The 27402-nt window shown below is 44.9% G+C and overlaps 1 protein-coding gene across 2 annotated transcripts in view; it reads right to left on the reverse strand.

The window, feature by feature from the left end:
* The window catches only part of KDSR (3-ketodihydrosphingosine reductase), a 738731-nt gene that overhangs the window by 317814 nt on the left and 393515 nt on the right, over window positions 1-27402 (reverse strand). For both annotated transcript variants that reach the window (XM_069613690.1, XM_069613691.1), the window contains exon 7: window positions 14900-14983. In XM_069613690.1, the coding sequence (XP_069469791.1) occupies window positions 14900-14983 (84 nt within the window). The remainder of the gene's footprint in view (window positions 1-14899; window positions 14984-27402) is intronic.

The following is a 27402-nucleotide window of genomic DNA, read 5'->3' on the forward strand; positions in this document are numbered from 1 at the left end:
GTCAAGAACAGGTACTTTACATTGGTCAGCTCATATCCCAACATGGAAGAAAGATTGCACCACAAAGAGCACAGGCCATTTCAAACACTCCAGTACCACAAACAGTGAGGGAACTGCAGCAGTTCCTGGGGCTGTGCAACTACTTTAGAGCATGGGTATTTGATTACAGTTCATACATAGGACCCCTGCTTGAGGGGTTAAAGGAAGCTAATAAAGGGGAGAAAAAGCTGGGATGGACAATGGAAATGAAAGAGGCTTTTGAGGAGTTGAAAGATGCGATATCAACTGCTCCGGTACTGGCATCCCCAGACTATGAGCGACAATTTTTTATATTTTCACATTGCGACTCAGCAGTAATGAAAGCAGTGTTGGCACAAAAAACAAGCATAGGCTACAAACCAGTAGCATTTTACAGCGGCCACTTAGATCCTGTGATGCTAGGTCATTTCCCTTGCGAACAAGGTCTCGCCGCAGCTGCTTTTGCGGTAGAGAGAGCATCAGCAATAACCATGGGGTGCCCAACTACACCGTTTGTGGAACATGCACTATTTGCCATATTGAATAAACCTAAGTCCACCCTAACCACACAAAGGGCATCAGGTTATGAGATCATCCTATCCAGAGCTGAACTATCAATTGTTAGATGTAGCACGGTTAACCCTGCAAGGTTCCTAGCAGAAGTACTTGAGGAAGGAGATTATGCCCACGATTGTACGCAAATAACTGAAATATACTCATGTACTAGAAAGGTTGAAGAAAACGCGCTAGAGGGAGGTGAGCTCTTCTTCATTGATGGGTCATCAACTATCGACCAAAGGGATGGTGTAAGGAGGACTGGGGCAGCAGTGGTAAAAATGATGGAGGTACCGGTGTGTGTGGCCATGAAATGTGTACAATTACCACAGCATTACTCCGCTCAAGCAGCGGAATTAGTTGCACTGATCTTGGCGTTGAAGGAAAGCTTTGACAAACGAGTGACCATATACTCCGACAGCACGTATGTTACATCCACTGTCCACTCAGGGCTGTCGAAATGGAGAAGAAGAGGGTTTAGGAGAGCTCATGGCACTCCAGTGCAACATGCCCTCCTATTGGCTGAACTAATTGAAGCAACCCCCAAGAATTAGCTTTAGTGAAATGCACCGCTCACACCAATGGTGAAGATCACATCTCAAAAGGGAATGCAGCAGCAGACGCACATGCGAAGTATGCTGCATACTTTGGTGTGATATGGAACCCCCCAGAGTCACAGAGAGGGAGAGGGAGGGGAATAGCTAAGGAGATGTTGATTAAGAGAAGGGTACACCCATCTCCCAGCCACACAGATTATGGAGCTACAAGCGGCTGCACCAATGGCCGAAAAAGATATATGGGTAAAAAGAGGATGCACAATGTCACCAACCGACGCACTATGGCGCCAGGGTGACACTGGAAAGGTTGTAAGACCATTGGCACTTTTGAACACCGCCCTAAGCCAACTACATTACCCAGCCCACACAGGCAAGGAAGTAATTGCAGCACAAATTAGGGAAGACTGGTTCTGCCCCGAGTTAAATTCTCATGTGTCAAATTTCATCAGCAATTGTCTCACATGTCAACAGTTTACGGCCGGCCACACTCTAAAGGTGATAAGAGGTACTATACCCCGGCCAGAGGGACCGTTCCGACATCTCCATATTGACTATGTTGATATGATCAACGTATGTCAAGGAAATAGGTATATGATTGTAGTAGTATGCCCATTCTCGAGGTGGATTGAAGCAGGGCCCTGTTCACACCCAGATGCATTTAGAGCAGCTAAATTCCTAGTGAGGGAGGTCTTCCCTAGGTGGGGAGTGTGTGAGGTATTAAGGTCAGACAATGGCCCACATTTTGCAAACGAAATGTTCCAGCACATTACATCCTTGCTGAACATCAAGCATAAATTTGCATGTGCATACCACCCACAGGCCAACGGTGTATGTGAACGCCTGAACGGCCTATTAAAGGAGGCAATTGCAAAGATACAGCAAACAACAAAGAAGAGTTGGTTATATTGCCTTCCATTAGCCCTATTTGAGCTAAGGAATAGACCAGGGTCCGACCACCACCTCACCCCTCACGAGGTGGTTACCGGACGACAAATGCGCCTTCCCCTAACGCCAACATCAAGAGCATTTACTGACCACGAAAGCACTGCGAGTGTTCTTGGTGATGAAATGTACCAATATGTGTCTTCTTTGATTACTAGTGTAGTGTTTGTGTCTCAACAGCTCGAGCGCACGCGGGGCGGGTCTAACAGCGACCAACAAGAAGACGTGGATAAAGAATTGGAAAAGGAAAGACTGTGCAAAGTTGCTAAAGGTGACCACGTACTACTTCGCAATTTCAACAGAAAGTGGAACAGTCCACGATTCACTGGCCCCCACCTGGTAGAGGAGGTATCAACGAGAGCAGTAAAGTTACAGGACAAACGTGCTTGGAACCACCTACACGACGTAAAGATCTACAAACTCCAGACCCGCCCCAGCGCCACCGACAGGGCCACAGGAAAAACAACAACAGCGTCACCAACGGAGGAAGAGACTTCTCCCACAATTAACATCTTAAGTGTCCCCATACCCTGCCACCCCCAGATTCCCCAGAGACAACTATTAGAAAAGAAAGGGGTGATCCCCATACCGCCCACCCCATGTTTACACGATCAAAGGGTAAAGAGACTCCCGCCAGCTGAGCCCCAAACCCTCTGCCCATTGACCCCCTACCCACTGTAGTAATAACTGAACTGAAGGACATTGTTTTTGCACATATACACATGTAAACACCTGAATGTTCTCTTTCTTTTCCCTCGCACATGCAGGTAAAGCGTATTATTGTACTGTTAAGAAAGTAGATAACTAACTAATTCACTGCCCAGGAGTAGATGGTACCCTCAGACAATAATTACCTGGAAGAACTGTCACACCAATTTGTATATGAAATAAAACGGCCAACGTACTTGAAAGGAAGGAGGGTACGTGTCTACTACACAGCATTCCTCTTGGCCATAGAACATTCAATGCCCCACCTCCAACCATACTTGCCTGCCCTAAGAGATAGATCGCTTAGATTGGCGTGGGAACAGCTCTTCGCCTGGGCACTGAATGACTACTTGATAGGGAGAGCTTAATAACAACAACTAACATTAATAACGAGCATATTAAGAATTTTCAGGCGGGCAACTGTAACGTCGCAAGAATAAGCTGCCGGACTGCAGCAAGGTAAGAGCAAAATGCCGGTGAAATTAGCATTTGTAATAAAATTGATAGGGATTTTAATGATCACCGGGTTCTTGGCTGCCTCTGTATGGCAGTACAGCTATGCTATTGATATTATTGCTGTACCCAAACCTAATATACCCCCACCCCCAGCTGCAACAGGTGTTACGTCAGGTGGTACTAGTAAAACCCCACACCAGGAAAATAGAGTTAAACGCAGCACATACTCAGATAATAAAGGCATTGACAACTATGTACAAGATTCAGCACACGTCTCTAACAACATGTGGTACCAACATATGACCAAAATAGGCAAGCAGACAACGGAAGACAGCTGCTACGTTTGCTCATTGATCCCATACGCCATGAGCGCTTCTCGAACATTTGTTGCTACGGAGATAGATGAAAAAATAGCACGATGTATAATATACCTGGCACTGTTCCAGACGAAAGGAAGATTTCAAGAGACAGTGGTGCATCTGGTGTGGAAAACACGAGATACATATCCATATGAAAACAACTTCCTTAAGACTTATTTGAGTTACCACAAGAGCAGTCTACATGCTGAAGGATTCAGATACATAACAAGTGGTCCTGAAAAAGGAGAAACAAAGAAGGTAACACTGCAGTACCTACCATGTGATTGGTACGCCGCTGAAGTCCCTGGTAAAAACGGATGTTGGGAAAGACCACTGATAATAACAGGGAAGGTGTACATGGACAACAAATGGGACATAGGAGTGGTTGGCAGCAACATGTTAACAAGACAAAATATTTCAACTATTGATGGAGATAACCATAGATGTTAGATGACTTCGATCAAGTACGTACCCATGCTTACGTGGATGGAGAAGGATGAAGACCCAATAACAATATTGCCGCTAACTGCGCCTAAGGTATGCTACCAACATAAAGGAGAGGTGGATGTGGGATACAACACCAACTGTGAAAGCGTGATGGAGTTACCTGAGGGGGGAGCAGGAACAGCAGTAGTAATGGACCATTACTGGGCCTGCGGAGACAAGGCATATCACACACTGCCCCCTTTGTGGAATGGTGTATGCACTATAGTACACGTTAATGTACCATCACTAGTGGTACCCCAGAAGCATGTGAATATGGCGAATTTCCCCAAGATGGATGAGGGAAACAAAAGAAGGAAGAGATCTGCACAGCCTCGGAAAGGGCCAGAGAACAGACGCAACGTTAACAACACTGTCCTCAACAGAAGGAAAAGACAAGGAGAACCCCTGACAGGAAATTACCTGTGGGGAAGGTCGGAAACAGCACTCACCTCAATTCCGCCGGAACACAGACTATTCAGCAGAGCAGCCATGTTCTTCTCCTCAATAATACATCCTGGACTGCAGGCCTACGCAAACGCGAAATGGCTCCAGATAACTAGGTGGGAACTAATGATGACAAATTAACTCTACAGTAAATGGATTCAACGCAATAAAAGAGGAATTGCGAGCAGTAAGAATGGTTGCACTACAGAACAGATATGTACTGGACCTCCTCACAGCAATGGAAGGAGGAGTTTGCGCAAAGATAGGACAATCATGCTGCACATTCATTCCTGCTAACGATGCTGACAATGGTACCCTCACGGAAGCTGTGTCACAATTGGCCCAGATGCAATCAAAAATGATGGATGAAAGTAAAGGTGTGAAAAAGGATGAGAGCTGGTTTTCAATATTATGGTCATGGATGCCATCTTGGCTGTCAGATGGACTGAAGATTATAGTTGGATGCACTGTTTTGGCTGGAGCTGCACTGATCATAATAAGATTTTGGAAGGCCCGGAAGGCACGCACCACAGACGAGATGATCGAAATGGTTGGTATACACCTCTTGATGCCAACAGATGACGGCCAACACACAGGCACAATAATAAAGGAGAGAGAGAAGTTGCGCAACCAGATCACCACCAACCACCTGGATCCACCATCTGTGAAGCTCGAAAACCCAAGAAACCCAAGGAGCTACATAGGGAAATGGGTATACTGCACTCCTGGAGGAACATGTGAATATATGTATTGGTCATTTGAAGACCATGTTAACCACTATGGACATTTGGGAGGAATAACTAAAATATGGAGAGTAAGAGGAGATAAAGAAAAGGATATGTTTGTGGTCGACAAGTCGACCAGAGGGGGGACTGAAGTGGGAGAATGGAAGAACAGGGTCCCGCCCTTCCCCTCTCGCGCTTGGCCTAGAGGATCACGGCCCAGACCCCCGCCACGAGAGGAGTTTGCCTATCTACCGGACGACCAAATACCCTGGTACAGGAACATACGGATGTGCCCATCTACCTGCCCAGCAGCCCGCCCTGTCCATGCCGACACCTGCGGCACGGACCAACTCGACTAAACCTACACGTCGTTAGAGATGCCATGACGACCTAGCCAACGGTCAGCACACCTGTGCAAATATACACACCGGACACTCCCGCACCAATCTACACGAAGAATATACTCAGTGCTATGACGTAGGCGACAGACATACTCACGGACGTACATCTTTATTATTTTCCACATAGGCTCTCAAAATGCAGAAACGCAAGACGCATCATGAACTTATATAAAAAAGGCTTGCTCACGCTTCTTCTAAAGAGCCATGTACCATAATGAAGAACATAACGGGGACACGATACTGAGGATAAAGCAATATGATACCGTAACCTAAAGCGCCCTGCATCAAACGGTTCCACCTATGCACCAGGCCCAAGTAGGCCGCAGGCAAAAGCTTCCATGAACATTGAATGAGCAAGAACTGGGTTGCTGACCCTGCAAATTGAGCCTGACGAAGGCACACCGTCAAGGGCACAATGTTGCAATCTCGCACGCTGCAAGCCAACGCCAAGGTCACACCTGCAAGATAAACCAGGCACACAGTAGGAAAAACAATATTAATTGTGTTGAATTTTGCCTCAAACACGGTCCCACCTCACGTGACAAAGTCAAACCTGACAAGATGCCAAGCCCAGGAGGAAGGAGACGCCTGAATCCCACGTTTCAAGACACAGGCAGATACATTTAAAAGACTCATTGGACATCTGCAGCAGTGGGAGTAGTCGACCTCCCAACATATGAATAAATCCTCACATTGTTTACACCTACCCATATTAAAACATTGTTGCAAATGACAGTTGCACCGCGAGCTGGGAACAGCGATAGTCCCAGACTGGGAGGCTCGCGAGCGGACCAATTAGAACATGGGGTTCTTATCACTGACGCCATTCACATTGACCAATCCTCAGAGGTCTTCATGTAACAATTTTCATGTATCAAATTGAAGGGACAGCCCAGGTATACCACCTGACTAACCCTCAGCCACTAACACTGTTCTCTATATGTGCGCTATACTAACCCTACCACTCGAGTAACCAATCCAGAGTGGAGATAGGTTTTTTGCTAAACTTTCCAAGTGACGCAAGTAGCGCGTCATACTAAGGTAAAAAGGGCCTGCGAGCCCCACGATTGTGTGTGTGTCAGGACGGACGCGTACGCTCCTTGACCCATCCCTGCCGTTTTGTCTAATAAACAGCAGAGTCACCTTGCTTCTTGCGTGTGTCTCATACTCTATCTCTTTTGGGTTATACGGGAGGAGTTGGGGCCTCCCTGCCCGGAGGTCTGCGGACGGTCTGGCCAACCCCGGCAGAATTTCCCCCCCGACAGCTTTCACATTTCACAGTTTAGTTGCGATACTGTGGGACCTTCATTTTTCGTGTTAATGACCAATGGGTAACAGTGTGTAAGAATATTTGGGTTTTGGCAGTTGACTCGCAATAAAGTTCAGCAAAAAGCTGAATATCTGCTGGACCTACAAAAGGGATTAGATCTAGGCCACAAAACATTCTAGGCACGCAAGAAGTACTGACTGTGAAAACATGCCATGGGGTAGGAGGCCATGAGATAAGCAGAGGGGGCCTTATTATAAGACACATTTTGACTCCGTTTTTGTGTTACACCGACTATAATTTGGGAATAGGGGGCATTCTGTCATTGGCAAATTTCACCTACAGCTGAGCAGCGCCATGAACAACTAGCAGTGGTAGCCCACAATTTCTTGTGCCCGTGCTTCAAAATTCATGTTCTCATGGATGCGTTGGCACAGGATATTGCAAAGTAAGAATGTACGTTCATTTTGAGTGAAGGTCACCAGCTTGGAATTTTAGCTTTGGAGCTGTGAGGCCCACGCGTCCCGTGCACAATATAAGGTTCTATTGTTTTTTTGACCTTGAGAGGCAGGGACCATTCCGAAAGGGATTGAATTGAAGGGGGATGTAATAACGTATGATATGATAAGGTTGCCCATTCCGAAACTGCACCTTCACTTCAACCTTCCCTTCAACCCTGATGGAGCCCCTTTCCCTCTGCCTCCCAGCACCGGATACCATCGCGCTGGACTCCCCATCGAATCGCGCACTGCTGGGGGTAAGGATTGACTTTAATGCAGACTTATTTTCGATCTCGGCAAAAATTTACAATCTGCCTCTAAATTGCACCGGATCATTGTGCTTGCCTCCTCTGGGTCTGGCGTGCCCTGCATGGCGCGATTAGCGTGAAACGCACTTGGGTACATTTCGAATTGCTCTGTGTGGTTATGCTGCCTCCATGCTTTGAGGCCCTCAAAGATGGCCGTCGTTTTTCTTGCCTGCCTGCATTCTGTTGTCCTGTTGTGGGCCAGCCCCTGCCCCCTCCCATTGGCTGCCATGGCCCCTTTAGCCAGTGGCTGAAGCCGGGAGGCGGGAGCCGGCCACACCACCTAAGGCCTACAACGGGGCCCGCCTCCATTTCCTCTCGTCCTTCTGCCTTCCCTTCAACCCTGATGGAGCCCCTTTCCCTCTGCCTCCCAGCACCGGATACCATCGCGCTGGACTCCCCATCGAATCGCGCACTGCTGGGGGTAAGGATTGACTTTAATGCAGACTTATTTTCGATCTCGGCAAAAATTTACAATCTGCCTCTAAATTGCACCGGATCATTGTGCTTGCCTCCTCTGGGTCTGGCGTGCCCTGCATGGCGCGATTAGCGTGAAACCCACTTGGGTACATTTCGAATTGCTCTGTGTGGTTATGCTGCCTCCATGCTTTGAGGCCCTCAAAGATGGCCGTCGTTTTTCTTGCCTGCCTGCATTCTGTTGTCCTGTTGTGGGCCAGCCCCTGCCCCCCTCCCATTGGCTGCCATGGCCACTTTAGCCAGTGGCTGAAGCCGGGAGGCGGGAGCCGGCCACACCACCTAAGGCCTACAACGAAGGCCCTGTCTACCGCTGTCCACCGCGGTACGCCGGATCGCCGCCCCCTCCGTGTGAGAGTATCTGTGTGCCCCCCCTGCCCCCCGTGAAGATCTGTGTGCCCCCCCTGCAGATCTGTGTGCCCCCCCTGCCCCCCGTGAGTATCTGTGTGCCCCCCCTGCCCCCTGTGAGTATCTGTGTGCCCCCCCTGCGTATCTGTGTGCCCCCCCTGCCCCCCTTGAAGATCTGTGTGTCCCCCCTGCCCCCCGTGAGTATCTGTGTGCCCTCACCCTGCTTGCCCCCCCTTCTTGCATTGCGCTCCACCCCCCCTCCTCATTTCCATCCTCTCTACTCCCCTCCTACTCCCCCCTCTTAGACCTCCGCCTCCTAGCACTTACTACTATCATCTGTTCCGTGACTCTTGATAGCAGCTTGTCTGTCCCCCCCTTTGTTCTCCCCCTCCCCCCTCCTCTACTTTTCAATTTGTCATTGACTTTTGCTCAGTAGCGTGTCTTGTTCTCCTTCCCCCCTCCGTCCACTTGCCCCCCCCCACCCCACCTCTTGTTACCACCTGCACTGCGTAAATTGTCGTCAGACTTAGTAACGTTACTGCTTGCTCTGTTTTTCCTTCCTTTCCATTACCTCCTGCCTTACTTGTTCTATGCACTTGCACTATCAGAAATGTCGACAGGCCTATTATGATAGTTTTTTTTCACATTCTGTATTGTTTCAAGGACTTGCTGAATGTAACTGTATTTTTCCTTTGTCCCCTCCCTCCTTGAAGCGCTTTGAAACACGTTGTGTATAGGCGCTTTATAAATAAACTATCATATCATATCATATCACCTAGTTACATACAAGTTCAGTTCATGAGAAAACGTTAACACGAACGGAGGAGTCTGTATCACTGTCTGCATTACGCCTAGAGAATGGAAATTGCGAATATAATGCAAGTTTCTCTTTAGACGATTTCATACCAGAACTAATCGAAATACGAATAGCTGACTGTTACTGCTGGGTGACATTGTACTTGTTCGTTCTGTTTGGCATATTGCAATGATGTGCTAGTACAACCTTTGTGTGCAGGGCTATCTACCGGGCACATGGGAAGGCCAACATCGAGATGCATAATGGGACCACCACTCGTTTCTCCCTGGCTCTACGCTAATAAATCATTACATTGTTTTTACACCTCGAATTCTTGCCCCAGTTTACGCATTACGTTTAGAGCTCAACATTCCCATTCGCACTATCCTTGGAAGCAAATAGAGTACTTTGATATTCCACGTTGTATTCTCTCGGTTCACATTGTGTCACCTCTGCGCTAATAAAGGAAATGATTAATTGTAATAAAGATTGGCGACTGAGACACGATTTTTATCTTTTGCAAACAGGTACATCGTGCCATTCTGAGATTGTCATCTATTCCAGACCCCGACCGGTGGCTTCTTCAACCGCCAGCTGCAGCTACATGTCAATCACTGGATCTACTTAACTGTATTTTGGGACGACAGACAAGGTCCATTCTGTCCGTACGCGGTACCGGCGATTAGGAGCAACATAACAGCCTTTACGGTGGTCTAGTGCCAAGTTGAAGCACCAGCCTTGCAATTCACTGTGCGACCGAAGTGCTTCGTTTACCCAAAACGAACACCCTGTGTACCCAAAAGGAACAGCGCGTGACTCACAAACATTTGCGGATTTATGAAACGACAGCAAAGAAAAAAAGTTCAATTTTAATTGATTAGGTCACACGCCAAATGTTATCGAAACATTTAATGTGAAATAAATGTACTTTACCAATTGTACAGTCTTGCTGTTTCCTTTTAAAGTACACTTTCATATTCCTAATTGTGACGCGCCGCACTGTGAGACGATGTGTGTTTTCTGGTTTCCGTGTCTAGTCGCGTAGGTGACGACTGGGCTCGTTTGGCCACGCTGCCCAGCAACGCCACGGAGACAGGCAGAGAATATAAATGATTTGGTGATGTCAGGGGCGGGGGAATATGATTTAGTGCCGCAAACGCAGGTCACCCAGGGCGATGCGGCAAGTGTTAAGATTATCACAAGATGGCCGCGCCCTGCTGTCTGATTTTGCTTGTGTTCATGAGCCGAAAACTCGGGTAAGGTGCATATGAAATGTTTGTACGATCGATCGATCGAATTATGGTTAAAAGCAGATGGCCGAACCATAGGGACAAAAATATTTCTGACCGAACCATTCCTTTAAGCATCACCCGATGACCAAGAGCATGAGGAGGGATATCAGTGCCTGGAGCAAATGGAGACAGTGACCAAGGAGAGCAGACATCCTGGAGAGTCCAAGAAGAATCCCTCCCGTTTCAGACCATATGCAAGTAGGGTCAGGGTGGCGAACAAAGAGGCAGTTTATAAGCAGGGAGATGGCAGTGAAGAAGAGGAGATTGCTATCATCAGTGTAGGGTGAAGGAATCAGACGTCAAAGGAAGCGATTGCCAGAGAGTGGAAAGTGGGGATTATCAGTCATTGGAAGGCAAATCTCAGGAGGTGAGGGGAGTGGACTATCAGGAGAGAAGAGAACATCAGAAGTTGTTAGGAGGAGAACCCCGGGAGGAAGCCGAGGAAGAAGAGGGGCCTTAGGTTCATCACATTTGTCTAAGAAGTGGGTGGAGCAGAAAGGGCTGAAGAAGGGGACCATGACCCACACCACACAAGAGTTAATTTTTTGAGGTAGACAATGCCTGAAGGGGTGATGAGGGAGAATATGCAGAAGAAAGATGGAGAAGAAAGGATAGGGAGTTAGAAGAGAGAAAGTTATTGAAGAAGTTGGTGAGACAGACAATTGGAACACCAACGCTACGGTCAGGTAAAACAAAAGTGGGAGAAGATGTTGGAGCTGCAGGGGTTTGTGATTGCACCAGAGAAGGGGATAACAGTAAGGGGGGCATGGGAGAGAGTCGGTGGGAACTGGATAGTGAAGGAATCAGGGTGATTGGCCACCCTCTTAATCTTCCTAGAATTCCTTGCCTGCACCTATTGCTTTGTGAGTTGCCACAGCCTCACCCCAGTATCCCACACTTCCTAGCTGGAACTACCCGCCATGATGGCCAAGGAACCTATTAGGGAAGAAAGACCAAATATGGCCTCAACAGCCCACGTCCAAAAAGAGGAAGAAGTGGGGTGCGAGAATCCTTAGAGGCTAAATTTGAAAACGGACGGAGAGACCCTCAGTCCATAGAGAAGACGCATGAGGGGGGGAAGATCAAACCCGAGAGTACTGAATGCTGGTCAGGATGAGACCCCCTCCAGCTGAAGCCAGAGATGTTTTGTAATAATTTTTGTCAAGGGCTAAAGCCAGAAGGGTAACCCCCGACAAGCCCAAACTGAGGAGAAGCCATCCTGAACTTTTATTATATCTGTTAGTTGGACTTGTTAACATGTACCACTTAGTTAAATCCTGCTGTCTTTAGTTTACTTCAGAATAATTGGTTTGCCATTTCAGCGCTCATTTGTATAAATCTTTTGCTGAGTCCATCTTTTTGTCTCACCTTATTTGTAGATCTCCCGTCAATCATGTGAGGTTGCTATCTTAAAGGAACTGTAAGGATACATATACTGTAGGACTGCACCCCTCTTCGAGTCTGAAGACTATCTTAAATTGTGCTCATCTGCCCGCTGTATAAATAAGATGGATTGCTGAGTCAGAGGGTAGATATAAAAGAAAGCGATCATGCCAGTCTTCTCCCAACATCTTTCCATTGTAGAAATCATGTTGCTTACTGGGGTAAAATTCTGAAGTACTGATGCTTTCTTTGACAAAGAACTAAAAGAATGAGCAATGTTAAAAAAAAAATATTCAAAAGAAAGAAAAACATACCCTTTTTTAAGTAAAAGATGCAGGTGTAAAAAAAAATTAAAAGTCCTCTGGTTTTAGGACCCTTACTGGCCAGCCAGAAAAACAAAGTGAAGCTGGATCCTTTGTTAACCAGTCGTATGCAAGGGAGATAGCCAATATACAGCAGAAAAAAAACCCTAAGAATGCATACCATTTAGCATGCTTTTTGTAACAAAATACTGCGAGGGAGGCATGGTATCACAAGTAGACACTGATAGACGAGCTGCAAGTTTCAAAACCTTTATTGATGGTTTAAAAGGGGTTGGAAAACTCCCATCTTGCCCTATAACTAAGATGGGAGTATTATTGACCATCAAACGAAAAAAAAATACAGTCCTAATCAGTGCTTAGTCAAAATAAAATGGCCTATACTGATAAACCGAATGCCTGCCTTCTTTCCAATACAATAAATGTGTAAAGGGAATGTGTAATGCACAAAAGAATATCAGCGTTCAAAAGAAATGTCAGTATGGCTGAGTAAACTCTCTTCCCCAGGTTTTGTAGCATGGGTAAGGTGGCACTCTTGGACCTTGCGACACACTCGGGCTTCGGACACAAGGATGCAGTTTGTTTTGTGGACCAGGGCCCACTTGGCCTTCCATGAAAAGTCACTAGTTAATCCACTGGACCTCTCTGCCTTCTCTCAGTCCAGCCCAGGTCACCTTTTAGCTTGTAATGCAGCTCAACAAAAGTTTGTTTCCTTCTGGTTACCACAATTCAGTACAGGTTTCCCTCTGCCGGGCTCAGACCTTTCAATCACAGTTTATGGGGGTTACCGTCCCCAAGCTTCAATCACACTTTCATAAGCTTCCCTGTGGCAGGCTCAAGCCACCTTTCACTCTCCTTCCGCTGTCGAAGGCTTTTGAAACTGAGTCTTTTGCTCTTACCTCGGCATGACCACTTTGACCTTAAAATTTCACTTTTTCTCACCTACAACAAGGCCTCTTGGTAAATGTAGTTTCGAGCACAATACTTATTTCAAAGCTCAAAGATAACTCTCACATCCAGGTTTTCCTCTGGCAGGATCAAACTAACAGTTCAAATCTTGCATCTCAGTTGCCTTCTCTTCCCGTTGCTTGTACGGCATCAGACATTTCACAGAGACTTTCGATTGGGCAATCTTCTGTTGCCGGACCACTCTGTTACTTTGCATCTCTAATTTACAGTTCTTTACAATGCTTTACTTTCTCTCACATTTTATCGGCACACACGCAACCTTCATTCATCAGATACTGTTGCCATCAAGTTTCATTTAACACAGACCTGCTTTCATCAACTCACCAGCTGTGGTAATTAATGTTCTTCTTTTGCAGCTTTGATCCTGGAATCAAGGCTGATGCACAACTACCGCTGGTCCTCCCCAACTCTGCCTTCCCCCCCCCATGAGGGTGGCTGGTATCCTTAAAACACAAATGGGGTTTATCTCTTTGCTCTAGCTGGGCTTCCTTGTGTAAGCTTCAAGGCCCTTCGGAGGCAACGATCTCTGGCCGGGGTGTCGAAGGTTTCTCTGTGCCTCGGTTCCGTCCCTCGGCCTGTCGCTCTGCTCTGCCTGGTTTGCTGTCGCCCTGGAAGAACTGCTCCTTTTCGTGCACTGCCTTGCTCAGAGTGTGTCTCAGTGTTCCAGCTTTTAACCATGTGGAGAGAACTAATAGCTAACAAGTGTATGTAATTAAGATCAAGTGCCTGACCCTGCCTGATCACATTAGTGGACATGTCCAATGTAATGCATGGGTGATATTCCTTTCAGCCTCAGACCTCCTCTTCCTCGGCTCAGTGTTTGTGTAGGGAAGGGGGTGGGGGATCTGGGAAGTTGGAATATCCTATAAAATAGGATATGACCGGGGTATTTGGAAAAGGGGGACACCATGTCTCGCCATCAGGTGTCCCCCCCCCCCACTCCCAGAGGACCCCGCACCCAGGTGATCCTCCCGCACTTGTCTAACCCCAGGGTTTGGATAGAAAGAAGATGGCTGTGCCCTGGCCACCTTAGAAAGTGATCCCCAGGGTTTAGGCAGTGAAACACCCTCTGTTTTTGCACAATATTTTTATCGGGTTTATTTTTTACGAAAAACAGAAACAGTGTGTGTGCCGATATCTAAATAAACAAGTGACACAGCTCAAGGTCCAACTTGAGGTATGCTTTTACTCAAACATATGGGAAGGATCCTTTATAGAAGAAACCTAAACGTTTTTATTTACCATACCATGTCTGCTGTTGATTCTTGAGCAGTAAAACCAAAACTAGTGACACTAAGAAGAATGCAGCACCAGCAGCTCACCCCTTGGAAGACCTGTGGTCAAGCAAGATCATCAATGAAGGGCCTAAAGATCGATTTCAAAAGTGGCGCATTCATCCATCTGCTTCTTCGTCCCAAAAGGTAAAATCAGTAAGGGCCATGCAACGCAAGCAGTTAACCATTTTCAGTAAATTCCCATATTGTGTTTTCTCCCATCTTCAACAACTTTAAAGTAAATCAGGAATAAAATAGTTATTTTATTCTTTCAAAACACATCATTTAAAAAAGTGTACAATTCAGCAGACTCAAAGTACCTTTGTTTTGTTTTCTTCTGCAAAACCAGGCGTGTCTGTATCCGGTGGATAAGCAACGGTTATATAAATGTTATATGGTTTCACCTAAAGTAGAAATTAAAAAATGAAATTTTAAACCACAGCAAACATGCGACTTTGTAGACAACATCTCAAACTGTTGTAAAGTGTTTTAGCTCAAGTCTATTCAATTTTGTTGCATTTCAGCTTAAACTCAGTCTGACTCACACTGATAAATGTATAACTGCACGGTCAGCAGATGAGCAGCCTTCTGGAAATACATTTGGTGAAATGTATATAGCTGTCAAAAATACAAATGGCCAATGAATTGGATGAGGAATTGAACAGACCACACAGGAGAACACAAATGTAGCATTTACTAAGCAGCTAACTTCATGACCCCGGACCTCACTGTCCTAGGGCTATTACTGTGCTCCTCAACTTAATTCTACATTCACTGTCAAAATTATTTCTTTTCAAAGTCACTCCATTATTTGTCTTCCAATCCCACCACTCCCGTTTCCCCTCCTTCCCTTTCTACCATCCCTCTCGTGTTCTCATCTCTGATATTTCCCTACGTTGCTTTGAAAAGGCTTATGGAGGTATTGCAAGAACAATACAAGTGCTAAACAAAAGCCCTACATGTATAACCGAATATTCTACATCCTCTTATACCCTCTTTCCCACTACCTCAGTGCTCCACAACTGCCCATGAACCACATTAGCTGCTGCCAGTTCACATTTATGGTTCCCATGAAGTGCACAGTAGACGGTTTACAAAGCTGTAAAGATAAAGGAGGGCAATGTATGCTTCCAAGTTGTAGCTGGACACAAAGTGTGAAACCCTGAGAAAATGTACTCCATCAACGAAATGTGACTCATATGCCCTTCGAGTTAGGGTCTAGACCTTAGTAATGCTACCCCTTGTTGCCTTCTACTTGTACACTGTGGGACTGATTATGAAGTATAACAAGCATATGTAACTGCCATGTAATAGATTGAGCGCTGTTTTAGCTACTGTGACAGATAGCCCTTTCTGATGTCGTGTTACACTCTGGAATTCAAATTGTGTACCCTTACATTACTACAAACTCTGAATTTTTTTTTTTTTGGCCAACTTTATTTAATAATTACACAGAAAATAATACAAATGAGTAACATCAGAATGGGAACAAGTAAAAGATTACTCCATATACATCAGTGCAACAAAATGCAAATGACTACTAAATTAACAGCATTTCAGAAAGAAATCGGAAAACATTCCCACCCTCCTATCCCATAGCAAGACGTTACAACACACAACACAAAACACAAAAAACAGGACAAAACATACACCCCAACAAACCCCCCCCAACCTCAAGATCCATAAAATAAACCAAAGCCTACACCTCATCCAAATAAATCACTGAATGACCCCCATCTCTCCTCGTACTCAGTTTCCCGATGTTGTCGAATTGCCCGAGTCTTCTCATATCAAGAGAGCGTCCACATATCCGACACCCAGTTCTTGCAATGTGGCTTTTTCCTGGACTTCCACACCTTCATTATATGTTGTATGGCCATCAACAACGCTCTATCAATCCATTCCGAACAATCCCACATCTCCACACTTCGACTATCAGTTGAAAGAAAAATCACTGACAGAAAAATACGAGGCAATGTCATACTAGTTACCATATCGATGTAATCCAAAACCGTTCTCCAAAAGTCCAGCAATCTACTACACTCCCAGAGCATATGTAGATAGGTCCCTCTCGAGGCTCCACACTCCCAGCACAGATCTACATCAGCCAAGCCTCTCTCCTTCATTTTCACTGGAGTCCAATAAATACGGCCTAAAAGACGTTGGTGAATATACCTCAGATTTAAATCCACCTTGGCCCTCACCGAAGCCCTCCAGCTATTATCCTACAAGTCATCAGAAAGATCAGTTTCCAATTCAGACACCCATTTCATTCGCAACTGATCCCAGGAACTTCTCATACAGTCCTGCAAAGGCAACAACTTAACATATGTAGAAACTGTCTTAGGAGATGTAGCAAATCTCACAAATCTGAGGACTACCACTCAAAGGTCCGCTCAACGGTTACCAGACATTTCGTCGAAAAAAATGGTCGACAGGACATTTGGTCGAAAACCAAATGGTCGAATTTTTTTTATTTTTATTTTCACTTTTTTTTTTGGGGGGGGGTCCTCCCCCAACCCCCTTTTTTTTTCTAAAAAACCCTTTTTTCCCTAAACTAAAACCTAAAAAATATATATATAAATAAAAAAAACATTTGACCATTTGGTTTTCGACCAAATTCCGTCGACCAGATGTCTTTCGACCAAATGTCTTTCGACGAAATGTCCGGACACCCCGCTCAACATTTGCAATCTTTCCATCAGCAATCGCTCCAAAAGCCCATATCTACCCACCTCCCTATTATGCATAACAATCAGCTAATTCTTCAAACGAAACCATCCCCCCCTCCATACATCCCCTATCTTCAGAATGCCCCTGTCAGCCCAACCCCTCCAATTAAGCATTTTATTATTAATTTCTAAACCCGAGTTCAGCCAAATAGAGGCCGAATCATACAAATACAAGGATTGCCCACACCCCAGAATCCATGTAACCAACACCGACTTAGAAACCACTAGAGCCTCCAATTTAGTACCAGAATTCGCCAACCTCCTATAAGAATATAACAGTCCAGGGAAAAGGGATGCAGCAGTTCCTTTTCCATTGAAGACTTATATGGGTCTGATGCCCGCCCCTCCTCAAAGTAATAAGAAGCCTTCTTCAATAAGAAGCCCCTACAATAATTCTCCAATACCAGATAACCAAAGCCCCCATTTTTAACTCTACGTACCAAAATAAATCGTGGAATTTTTGGCTTATTACCTTTTCCCCATAGGAAGTCCATGAAAATCCTATCAATGCTCCGGAGCACTCTTTTAGTAAATTTAAGGGGAAGTGATTGAATAAAATACAGGACCTTTGTCAACAACATCATCTTGATAGCATTTATTCTTGCCCAGATGCTTAGAGTCAATCTTACCCATCTTTGTACATCCTTCAGCAGAATTTCTTTCAATTTGTCTACATTGTATTCCACCGTTCTCTTAATATCGCGCACCAAATAGACTCCTAAATATTTCACCGAAACATCAGCCCATTGGCAATCCCAATCCAACAACCTCCTATTCAACGAGTTCATCTGAAGCGGGAAAACTACCGTTTCACCCCAGTTCACTTTATAGCCAGACAATTCTCCCACCTCCTGCAACATATTTCTCAATAAGGGGCCACCCACCTCTGGATTCCTCAAGACCACCGTCAGATTGTCAGCATATGCTAGGACTTTCACCGCATCATTTCTCAACTTCCAACCACAGATATTCTGCTCCTGCCTAAAATAAGCCAACAACGGCTCCAGGACCAAATTAAACCAAAAGGGCGAAAGAGGACACCCCTGTCTCGTACCTCTATACAACCGAAACGCCTGAGACAAAACATCATTAACCCAGATTTTAGCCGAGATATTGTGTTGCAATGCACCTATAGCATTCAGAAATTGTAGGCCAAAGCCCACCCGAAGCAGCGTGAAATTTAGAAATGACCAATTCACACAATCAAATGCTTTTTCAGCGTAAAAAAAAATAAAAAATAGATCATCCACCTTAGCACAAGACAACCCTATTATATTCAGCAATGTCCCAATGTTATCATAGCCATATCCATCAACCATAAACCCCACTTGGGAACAGCCCACCAATTCACCCATATATTTTTGCAACCTAGTGGCCATGACCTTCGCAAAAATGTTAACGTCCACATTAAGTAGAGAAATGGAACGATAATTAGCACACTTTGACGAATCTTTTCCCTGTTTTGGGATGAGGGTAATAATTGCCTCTTGCATCGTTGGACACAATACTCCAGCTGAAAGAAAATTATTAAACAAAACACAATTTGGGCACCAAAACCGAACTAAACGCTCAAACTCTGCAGGCAGCCCATCTGAATCAGGGGATCTACCCATATTAAGTTGATTAATAGCATCCACAACCTCCGTTTCCATAATGTGAGCATCAAGAGCCTCTCTATCCTCCTCAGATAAATAAGGAATGTCTATTTTATTAAAGAACTCCATTAGTTTGCCATCCTCAACTTGCGACACATCCGAATAAAGAGAAGCATAAAAGGACCTAAAGCATTCACAAATGTCAACACTTCGAACCTTCACCTCTCCAACTGTATTCTCCATTTTCCGTATAAACGATCTATCCGACAAACTTTTCAGTTTCATAGCAAGCAATCGTCCTCCCTTATCCCCTTCCTCCCAATATTTCTGCCTCATGAAATATAAACCTTTCTCAGTTTGCTCCTCCATCATTTTTCTTAATTCACTCCTCACAACCTCCATCTTTAATCTATCCTCTCCTTTACCAAACAAAGCATACTCCCATTGTAGAGCCTTAAGCTCCAACACCAACCCCCTAATACTCATCTCCCCCTCCCTCCTGACTCTAGCTGTCCAATTAATCAATTCCCCTCGCACATGCGCCTTAAACGCATCCCACACTATCGGACAGTCGGCCAAACCCACATTATCCTCCAAAAAATGAACGATGGAGATATGAATGGCCTCACATACTTTCTCCTCCTGCAAATGTCTTAAGTCTCCATTTAACCCAGGTAGAACGATGTATACTTCGATCCATATTCAACTTTACCAGTAAATGATCTGAGAGACACCGCTCCCCAATTTCCACAGTCCTCACAACATCAATCATTTTATCCGAAATCAGCAAATAATCCAGTCTAGAGTAGGAGTTGTGAGCCAAAGCGTAAAAGGAAAAACCCTTCTCTGTAGGGCGAAGCGACCTCCAACTATCCACCAAGGCGAAAGCATCAATAAAACCACAAAAGACACTACTCTGCCCATGACCTGTGAACCTACTTGTTGATAACCTATCCAAGGTGGCATCCAAAACACAATTAAAATCACCTCAAGAATGATATAATCACCATTCATCTTTTTCAAAGAATCTGTCATTGCCTTAAAAAAAACTAATACCATTTGAGCATGGACTATACACTGATCCTAAAGTCATCATTCTCCCCTCATACTTAACATTCGCTAAAATATACCGTCCACCGTCATCCATAAGTATATTTTAAACCACCATTGCCAAGTTTTTCCGAAGCAGCAATCCCACTCCCCTTGAACTTCCAGAGTAACAATTGAACAGAACCTTCATAAACTTTGATGGCCCATAAAAATGAGTCGGGTGTTCTATTAGGTGCCTTTCCTGTAAGAAAATAACATCTGCCTGTTCACGCTTTAACATAACAATCACATTTCTTCCTTTCTCTGGACAATTTAGTCCTTTAACATTCCAAGTCACAAAATTCAAGGACCCCATCAAAATCTATCAAACACAAACACTATACTATTTGCACAAACCACCCAGGACATCAACTTGAAGACCGGGAATCACATATTAGGTTCAAAAACCGTACAAGCCAAAGATTCATCAAGAAGTTGGTGTAGAACAATGAATCAACCCCCCCCACAGACCTGCATCACAGTAAACACAGACACACAACAGCAGTCAACACAAAGATAACATTTAAATTGCAGATAGCCCATCAACCGGACTGAACGATAATTTTCACAATCACAAAACCCAACCACTGAACTGTAACCCTAGGGTCCCGTGCCCAAACTATAAGCAATACATCAGCTCAACCCTTCTTACTCTATTTGCCACAAGCCCCTACCTGCACCTAACCTCTGAAGTAGTCTTCAATAACCTATATATTCAACCAAAACCCCCAGTAACCCCATTCAAGCCCCCAATCCAAGCTCACTCCTAAACATAACCCAAAGTTAGCCAGCCAGAAATCCCCCATTTCCTCTCCACTAACTATCTAAGCTCAAGCTCATCATGATCCCCATCCAACAATAACAGCACCACCTATCTCCAACCAATGTTTGGGACTTATTCAATGAAGACAACCTCCACATCCCCATATTCCCATCCCAATCCACATAGCCAGAAATACGAAAGTTCAAGCACCAACAGAGTCACTACTACCACACTGCCCGAGGGAGCGTAAGTACAGGGCTGAGTCCCCAGAAAGCAGCGTAAACCCCAAGATGTATGACGGAACTTCAGATCCCCCTGAGTAAAGAAGAAACGTTCCTAAATTGACTTCAATACATAGCTGTAACATCTGAAGGCTTAAACAGGAAACAAATACAATGCAGTCCTATGTTCTCAGTAGACATAGAATAGAATTGAGCATTGAATCATTATGATTAAAAGTAATGTGCAGAGAAAAGAAATATCAGAAGATGTCCTACTGGACTAAGCACATAGCATAACAAAGCATCTCGAGAGAGGAGACAATATAAAGTAATCATCAACAATGACAGTCTGCATATCTTCATAAACGTTGAAGATATCATTTCTATTCATAACAACCAACCAAGCACGCATTGTCTCATCTAGCCATTCGAGGGACCATACACACAAACATCTGCATTCACGACCCAGCATACAAACAACAAGAGGCCAATATCAGACATTCAAGAACAATAACGCCTCAAAAAACCCACATGCATACATCCAATTACGGGTTCAAGCAAATCCGGCATTCGCCCTAAGCAGAGGAAACTGCGTAGTAAAGGACATGAAGCCAGAGAGAAAAGCATAAGATCAAAGCACAACTACGCGAGCATTAACATCAGAACGATACATTAAAACGCACGCTTGCACACCTTTCAATAATATTCCCCCCCCCACCGCCTACAACACTGACAATCCCCCAGAATGCAAGGATTAGCTGTAAACCTGCAGGTCTTAAAGAGAAGCGGATCACATCAGTACCCGATAAAAAAATGTTTTAAAAAAAGACAGCTTCTGTAGTAAACCTCCCGCATGTTATCGTCCATTGCCGATCCACTGCTCTTCCTAGGTTCATGCAGCCATTCACAGTCAGTCCGACACTGCATTATCCACACAACGTAAGTCCGTACAGCGCTCCAAAGTCACGTGATCCAATACAACGTGATAAAGTCCCTTACTCTAAATCCCTCCCTGTTCATTGTACAACCAGCTCCGAACATTCTAATCATAACGAAAAAAAAAAAACGAACTAACGCCAAAAACACATTTTATATTCAAATATATACATAGTGAAATGTAAAATGTAAAATATGAATGAATAAATAGGCAATAAAACAAAACCAGATGAGAGTCAATACAAATGAAACACCATTTTCTCACCAGGCAATCATCTTTTCTTCTTTGTTGAAATGGTCCTCTGAGACCCAGATGCAGTGTCCATGGGCATATTCTCCATATCAGATAAAAAGGTTTCTGCAAGCTTATCATCTGAGAAAGAGTGGGTCTGGCCATCAACGACCACTCTCAAGATAGCCGGATACACCATGTAATACTGCAATTTATTGATCCTGGCTTTTTCTTTTGCCACATTAAACAGTCTTCTCCTGTCCAAAACATCTCTGCTCAGATCTCCAAAGATCCTAATTTTATTTCCACCCCACTGTAGATCCCCCAGCTCACAAGATTTTTTCAAAACCATTTCTCTCATGGGGAACCTCAGGAATTTTACTACAAAGTGCCTTGGTTGCCTTGGTCTTTGGCCCAGTGCCGGTTTCTGGCACAACGCCGTATGAGCCCTTTCCATTTCCAAGGGGGTGTTCGGATCCAACTTCAGGATTGAAACCAAAGCCTTCTCCAGAAAGCTCATTGGATTGCCACGTTCTGCATTTTCCAGAAAACCAGCCAGCCTGATGTTATTTCTCCATGAAAAATGTTCTTGTTCCGACAGCTTAAGCATCAATTTTCCATTTTGTATTTCCAGTTCTCTGATTTTATCATGAAGCTTCACTGTTTTTTCATCAGTAACTGTAAAATGATCTTCAATCTCAGAAACCTTGGTAGACAAAAATGAATACCTCTCCTCAGTGTTGATCATCCTTGCCTTGATCTCAGCAATGTCAAGAGTTACTTTGGTAAGGAGATCCAGAAGTTTATCGTCCCATGAATCAGTTTCATCCCTTCCCTTTTGCAGGTTGGGAAGTCTCTTCAGTCTTCTGATCAGCCATTATGAAAAAAGGTTCAATCCCATACAGGGCACAGGAGCACAGCAACTATGCTGCCATCTCCTGAGCTAGCAGTTCTAGAATCCCCTGAATAATAGCTTGAGTGCGGCACAGTCTCACTTACTCGCTCAATTTTCCACATTTGCTTCCACATTTGCTTCCTGCACGTGGAATAGCCAGCACCACTTGATAATTATAATGAAATTGCCAAATTAAAAATTGTGCAGAGACCTTGAACTTCATCATTAAAGATGCACCTTGTATTTCGGCTCCAATCAAAGACGCAGAGAGGGACGGTCTCAGTAAGTCCAAAGCCTCTCAAGCATAACTTATTAAACAACTGTAGCATAAACTCAGAAAAAATATAAATTTGAAATTCCATTGAGAAAAAAAGCTCAACGTATCCGAAGAGGATTGTCCTCCAGCCTACACCATGCAGCCAAAACAAGGAGTTTGTTAAATGGTGTTGACAAATTCTCTACAAGTGCGGCTTAGGACTCAATCTTCCGATGGCTGAACTATCTAAATTACTTCACTGCAATTCAATTTACAAGAGCACCATGTACAACTTCAAGGATTGTATTCTACTGCAGATCTCACTAAACTACTTGCAGATAGCAACGCAACTCTTGATAACTACTGTGAAATTCTAGAACAAAAGAAGATTATAAGGTTTGGCAGATTTACTTTAGATCATCAAAAGGATACTGTATAGACTTAGATGGATGAAAATAATTGTACCAAGTCTAGCTTGTCATACAAGCTACAAAAACAATCTGCCTCTAGAGCGATTCCCCATTGCTGATCCTGAGTTCAGCAGCAAAACTATACACAAACCATCAATAGTTACCATCTCTGATATTAACTCTATACTTTCTACTTCACATCACCTAGTTCAAACGTTTTTAGGACAGAATGATGGACATAAATGACTAGACGAGGCAAAGGGTAGAAATGTAAATACAGAATATCCAGATGTTAAGACAGTCGGGATTAAAATAAAGTTGAATGGCCAATTTTAGGGAGTTTTAATAAAGTCCACCCATGATAGGACTGAAGACTCACTCTTCGGTCTACAGGGCTCCAATTCTTAGGTTTGGCCTGAACTACTCAAAAGTGTTGGCAGCAATGGACTAGCAGCCATGCTTAGTCTAGGAGGGAAAAGGGCTGTAGTTGACTACAAAGACCTTTCATCAGACCTATTCTCAAGGAAACACTGTAGTATTAAAAAAAATAGACTATTATAGATACCAAAGCAATGTTACAATCAAGACAGTTCAGGTAAATAAAAATAGTTCACACAAAGATGGGACACATTACTCACCGTAATCGTATTTCTGATGCTTGTATCTGCTTAGATTCACATGCTGTGCATAGGCCGACATCTAGTGGAAGCTGCACAGTATTACAGTTTGTTTTTCTAAACTCGAAAAGGGGCGAACTAGGGTGTGCCAGTAATACTATCCCTAGTGTGACGTCCACTGTACCCATGATTCCTCACACGTCTAAGACCCTCAGATTGTATTTTTTCTGACGTTGTCATGATGCCCGCTCCCGGGGAGCCGGTTCAAGCCCTGCGTCCCCGAAAGCGGACATCCAGTCCCCAAGAAAAGACCCAGCAACCCCATATAGGGGCCCTTTGGACAGTGTCCTGACGCCATAGGCGCCAGGCTCATTATGGGAGTGCTTGGGTGCACTTACCTGATGCAGACCATGCTGCAGGATCCCAGCCTCCTTGAGGCCTGAAAGGAACTACTTTACCTGTGGGACTAATTTACCATCCGGGCGTGGTCGGGGAAGGATACATACCTGGAACTTCTTCCAAGGCTATTTAAACCCCACCCGAACAGCCAGACGTGCTTCGCGTTGTTCTGCATCTAGCAGCTGGACGCTCACCTTGTCTGCTCCTGCATCCTGACTTCTGCCACGCCTGCCAGCATCCTGGATCACCTGCAAAGGAAGAGAAGAAGAGAACAGAAGAAGGAAAAGTCCTTACCTGCTAAAACCGCATCCCGGAGACATCTCGCCGAAAATCCTGAAAAGGAAGACTTATTTAAAAGCTCATCGTGTCGATCGCTGCAGCGCCGCATTCCACTCACCTTTACAGGGTGCCTCCATGTTCAGCAGCGATTATCTGGATTCGCAGTCACACACCAGCGCCTAGGGAGAAAAAGGCAAGAACAAAAGGTGAGAGAAAGAAGGGAATAAGGAAAGCTAAATCTCCATGTTAAGACTTACCTGTTGATTCATTCCCTCTTCATTTCGGGTCCGCGCCGCATCCTGGCATTTCCGGACCCCGGCCCCTAAGGGGAAAAAGAGACATCAGCGTTAATGAGCGAATGAAAAGACATTACCAAAAAACGCTCATTAAAGACTTACCTGATTTCTACAAGGATTTCACCTCTCATCTCGGGTCGTGCCTGTTCCCCGGCATTCCGTACCCCGACCCCTATGGGGAAAAAGACACTAGCATTAGTACATTAATGCATGGACACAAGGGGAACCTCTTATCAAAAAACTTATCTGGAAGCCAAGCAAGTTTGGTTCTCACCAATCCGAAAATCCAGTGAAGTAACTGGATACCAAAGCGCCCCTGCATCAGAAGCAGGATGGAGAGCTCGTCCTTCCAGACCATAAGGTGAAACACTACGGGGAATCACAGAAGGGTTTCGAGGAGGGTGAGAGGGGAAAGTGGGAGGCCGATTGCATTACCCCGCAGACAGTTAATCCCCTATTTTCGCCTACAGAAGGATACTTCTGCGAGCCAGACAAGCCAGATTTGGGGGCCCGGTCCAGTCCGTCTTCCGAACCCTGCGCATCACCTTAGAAGAGGTCACAGCAGTGCGAACCAGGCCAGCGCCTCTGTGGGAGTCAGGTGAGCGTTACAGACGTGAGGTAGCATGAGGAGTAGCGCGAGTACAGAGTATCCAAGCAGATAAGATAGATAAGACTACAAGCATCCATGCGCCTTCTCTCAGAGGGGAGGAAGGGCGGGCGCATGTGAATCTATGCAGATACAAGCATCAGAAATATGATTAAGGTGAGTAATGTATCCCTTCTGAGGCTTGTGGAATCTGCTTAGATCACATGCTGTGCATAGATTAGTGAGCAGTGTTCGAAGAAGGAGGTGGGATGTGAGAAGGGTCATGAGCGAACAACTGTCTTAGAACCGCTTGTCCCACTTGAGTATCTTTCTTGGAATGAGTGTCAATGCAGTAGTGCTGAGTAAAGGTGAGAATAGAGCTCCATGATGCTGCTTTGCAAATGGTGTCAAGGGGTACATTTGCAATGAGAGCCAGAGTGGCTCCAGTACCTCTTGTAGAGTGGGCCCTTGGCGCAAAAGGCAATGTTTTATCTGACAGGGAATAGCACAGTTGGATACATCCGAATATCCACCTTGAGATGGAATTCTTAGAGACGCAATCTCCCTCTCTGCCCGGAGCTACGGAGAAAACAGCTGATCTGTCTTTCTTAGCGGTCTGGTCTTTTCGAATAGTAGAGGACCGCCCTCCTCACATCTAGTGTGTGGAGTTTCACCTCAGCAGGGCTTTTGGGTTCTTGGAAAAAGGCCAGCAGCTGAATAGACTGGTTAACATGGAATTTGGAAATGAACTTGGGTGCAAACCTAGGGTGAGTGCATAAAACCAGTTTATCCTTCTGAATAGTAAAGAAAGGATCCTGCACTGACAGAGCTTGGATTTCACTGACTCTTCTTATCGAGGTGATGGCTACTAAGAAGGCAGTTTTATAAGCCAGGTGTTTGAGACTAGATTTGTACATGGGCTCAAAGGGGGGTCCCATGAGCTTAGCAAGTACCACATTAAGGTCCCAACCTGGTGGTGGGTTAGAAATTGGAGGGTGGAGTCTCTTTACCCCTTCCATCAATGCTTTGACAACGGGCACTTTCCACCATGACACCTTGTTATGGGAAGTGGTGTAGGCTGATAAAGCTGCCAGGTGCACTTTAAGTGAGTTAAACACTAACCCTGCATCCAATAGGTGGAGCATGTAGGTGACAACATTAGAAGGAGTACAATCAACTGGGTTGATTTGTTTATTCTGGCACCAAATAACGGATCGTTTCCATTTGTCATAGTAACAGTGCCTTGTGTTAGGTTTTCTTGACTCTTTCAAGATATCCATAAATCTCTGGGGTAAATTGAGATGTCCGAACTCTATGACTTCAGGAGCCATGCTGCTAAGTTCATCGAGTTGGGCTGAGGATGCACTGTTAGCCCCTCGTGATGGGAGAGTAGGTTGTACCGGCACAGGAGTTTGATGGGGTCGCACACCGCCGGTTTGTGTAGGTGTGGATACCAAGGTTGTCTCACCCACATAGGAGCAACTAAGATGAGCGTCATTGGTTCCCTGTGGATCTTG

This window comes from Ambystoma mexicanum, chromosome 5p (assembly GCF_040938575.1).
Source record: "Ambystoma mexicanum isolate Mex_15411 chromosome 5p, UKY_AmexF1_1, whole genome shotgun sequence".
Classification (NCBI taxonomy): Eukaryota; Metazoa; Chordata; class Amphibia; order Caudata; family Ambystomatidae; genus Ambystoma; species Ambystoma mexicanum.